Source organism: Chrysochloris asiatica, unplaced genomic scaffold (genome assembly GCF_000296735.1).
Source record: "Chrysochloris asiatica unplaced genomic scaffold, ChrAsi1.0 scaffold00007, whole genome shotgun sequence".
NCBI lineage: Eukaryota > Metazoa > Chordata > Mammalia > Afrosoricida > Chrysochloridae > Chrysochloris > Chrysochloris asiatica.
The window spans coordinates 25162944-25165752 of record NW_006408525.1 but is presented as its reverse complement, the minus strand read 5'-3'; the positions used below and the strand labels follow the sequence as shown (position 1 = coordinate 25165752).

The 2809-nt window shown below is 41.8% G+C and overlaps 1 protein-coding gene across 1 annotated transcript in view; it reads left to right on the top strand.

Annotated features, from left to right (window-relative positions):
- The window catches only part of GSDMB (gasdermin B), a 27449-nt gene that overhangs the window by 17642 nt on the left and 6998 nt on the right, over positions 1-2809 (top strand). Inside the window, exon 3 of the mRNA XM_006833667.1 lies at positions 596-831. Within this exon, the coding sequence (XP_006833730.1) occupies positions 596-831 (236 nt within the window). The remainder of the gene's footprint in view (positions 1-595; positions 832-2809) is intronic.

The window sequence follows — 2809 nt, the reverse complement described above, 5'->3', positions numbered from 1 at the left end:
GAAACTCTAAGGGCAGTGGTGGCTATGTTTTAGAGGGACTGGATGGCATCAAGGGACAAAGATGTATTGTCTTCCTTAAAATCTTTTGTTTGCAAATAGCAGAAGCTCCCTCAGGCTGTTTTAAATCACAAAATGAATTTCCTTATGGAATTAGAGGTGCCTCATGGGAGCCTAAGTGCAGGCCTTGCAGGGAGGCCCCAGGGACCCTTCTCAGAGAAGGGGATGTCTCAGGCTGAGCTGATGCCTAGCTCAGTGTCCTGGCAAGTTCAGGCATTGGACTTCTGTAGACCAGGGACTTCCATAACCTGTCTCTAAGTCTCAATTTCCTCTTATGAAAAATGGATGTTCTCCTGCTTACAGCAGAAGGATATGGTGAAGGCTCAGTGAAAGGAAGTGTGAAGCATCTCTCCCAGTGTTAGCCTCTTTCAGACACTAGTTAGTGCTCTACATCTCCTTTATCCTCTCCCCAAAGTGGGTAAAGTGAATGATGGGGTGCTGACTTCCTTAGTTTTCCAGCCTCAGAAACACTCAATTCCAAACAGGAACTAACTGATGGGGAGGGTGAACTCTCACTGCTCCTCTGTTCTCCCACTAGGAAGCTGAAGAAGATACTACCTTTTCGCATCAGAGAAATTCGTGAAAGGGGAGAAAAAGTGTACTTGGTAACAGAAACTCTAATGAATGAGGAAACCATAACAAGGAAGGAGAAGAGTGAATTTGAATTTTCAGGCGACATACCATGGGTCAACCTCAATTTTCAGCACAAGGTTAGAATTCCTGGAGGCCCGGATGGAGGGAGAGCCAGACCTGGCCCACTTGCTGCAGATCTGAGTATGGCAGCCCTGATTCCTGGCTTCAGCTTTTCCCTCTGACCTCCCTAAGCAGACTCGCCCATTCCTTGCCCCAAGAAAGGGCGTTTAGCATTGCTGACCAAGTCCCTTCACTGTAACTCTCTAGTGGTGGTGGTTTTTTCTTTATAGCACTATTTATTATTACACAGGCAGGTTTGTTTGTTCACTGTCTCCTTGCTAGGAGGCAGGAGGGCATGAGAAACTGCCTAGAACAAAGCAGAACTACAAACATTTGTTGAATGAACAGTGGAATTTTGGATTCAAATCCCAGCTCTGCCACTGTTTGTAACTGTGGGGGTGGATCACCCACTAGTCCTCTCTGAGCCTTCCTTCTCTCATCTGTAAAATGTGGATAGAAATGTCTACCTCACAGGGTTATTTGGGAAAACATACAAGATAACTATGTAAATTAGTGATAAAAGTTTGAAACCATTGAAGACATGATGGAAATACAAGATGAAACCATTCTAAGTCTTCACATCAAGGATCAAACCTATCCCCTCAGAACACAAGATTGATAAGGATGGACAACTTAGACACTGGCTACCTAAAAGCAGGGGGTGGTGGCTATAAAGGCATAAAGTGGTTGTCTTACAAGTTTTCAAGAAGTTTAGTTTCAGAGTGTGTGGAGGAAGGTAGAATCCCCACTGAATAGTTTTCATCTTGTCTGGACGGGTATGGTGAAAGGAGATTGGGATAAGATTCTTATGATTCAATAGTGAATGATCGTTATCATAACCAATTATGACTGTCACAACTGTAAAGGTAAAAGTTTTGGAACATAAAGGAGGGAGTAGTTAATATTATATTCCAGGAACAGAGGACCCTGGGACCATCAAGGGAAAAAAGCATGAGAAGAATGTGGAACCCTATCATTTAAGTATGATTACAATACAGCCTTGGGATAACTTCAGCCGACTTTCTTCACTGGAAAGGCTCCTTTCAAGAATACTTTTCTGGGGTCTTAAGAGAGGGTGACCAGTTCACCAAAGACTCATTTTTACCATATGACACAGTGACTTGATTTTTCCTCAAAAGAGATGCTTAATTTACAGTAGTAAAGCAGACACTGGATGTGTATGCATGAGACATCTCTTTGGCAGCACTCTGTGTAGCTCACACAGCTGGGAAAGCAGTGAAAGTATCTATTGGCATTTGTATCTACAGTTATGTGAGTCCAGGTTTTAAATTTTGTGACTGAAACAAAAGAAATTGTCTATTTCATTTGAAAAGTACATTTTCCTATCTAGCCTAATTCTTTAAAATTGATCACTGATAGTCTGATAGTCTATATATGTGGCACTAACTTTAAAAAGCCACTGGCTTTGCTGTTAATACCTGGTGAGTTGGTCTGCTAACCTCAAGGTCAGCAGTTTGAAACTACCGGCTGCTCCACGGGAGAAAGATGGGGCTTTCTGCTCCCATAAAGATATATAGCCTTGGAAACTCCATACAGGGTCACTATGAGTCAGAACTAACTCCACGGCATACGACAACAACACCACCTTCCATGAATGTATTTGGCACCTTGCCAAATGTACTTCGGTATACATGTTGCCCTTGTACTCAAGTACAGAACAAATTTGTAGACTAGTACCTATCTGTTCTTAGGGGGCCAACTGCTACATTCAGAGCTATGAACTGCATTTCTTCTGAGTTTGCTATACCATGAAGCCCCAAGCAAGACCTAAACCCTTGTTTGCTTTTTCTTAGAGTAGAGAGGAGTTGTCAGGAGAAGTAAAGGTAGCTGAGGTTGGGGAGCAAGAGGAAATCATAGTCAAGGAAGACTCTACTAAATAAGACATCACATTCCTCAGCATTGTAATGAGTTTAACATATTTAAATTCTACTATTTGTTAGATTACCAAGGGTAACCCTTTAAAAGGACTGCTGCTTTCAGTTTAAAACTTAATGTTCTTTATACGTTTGTATGTATAATTTACTTTTTTTTTTTTTAA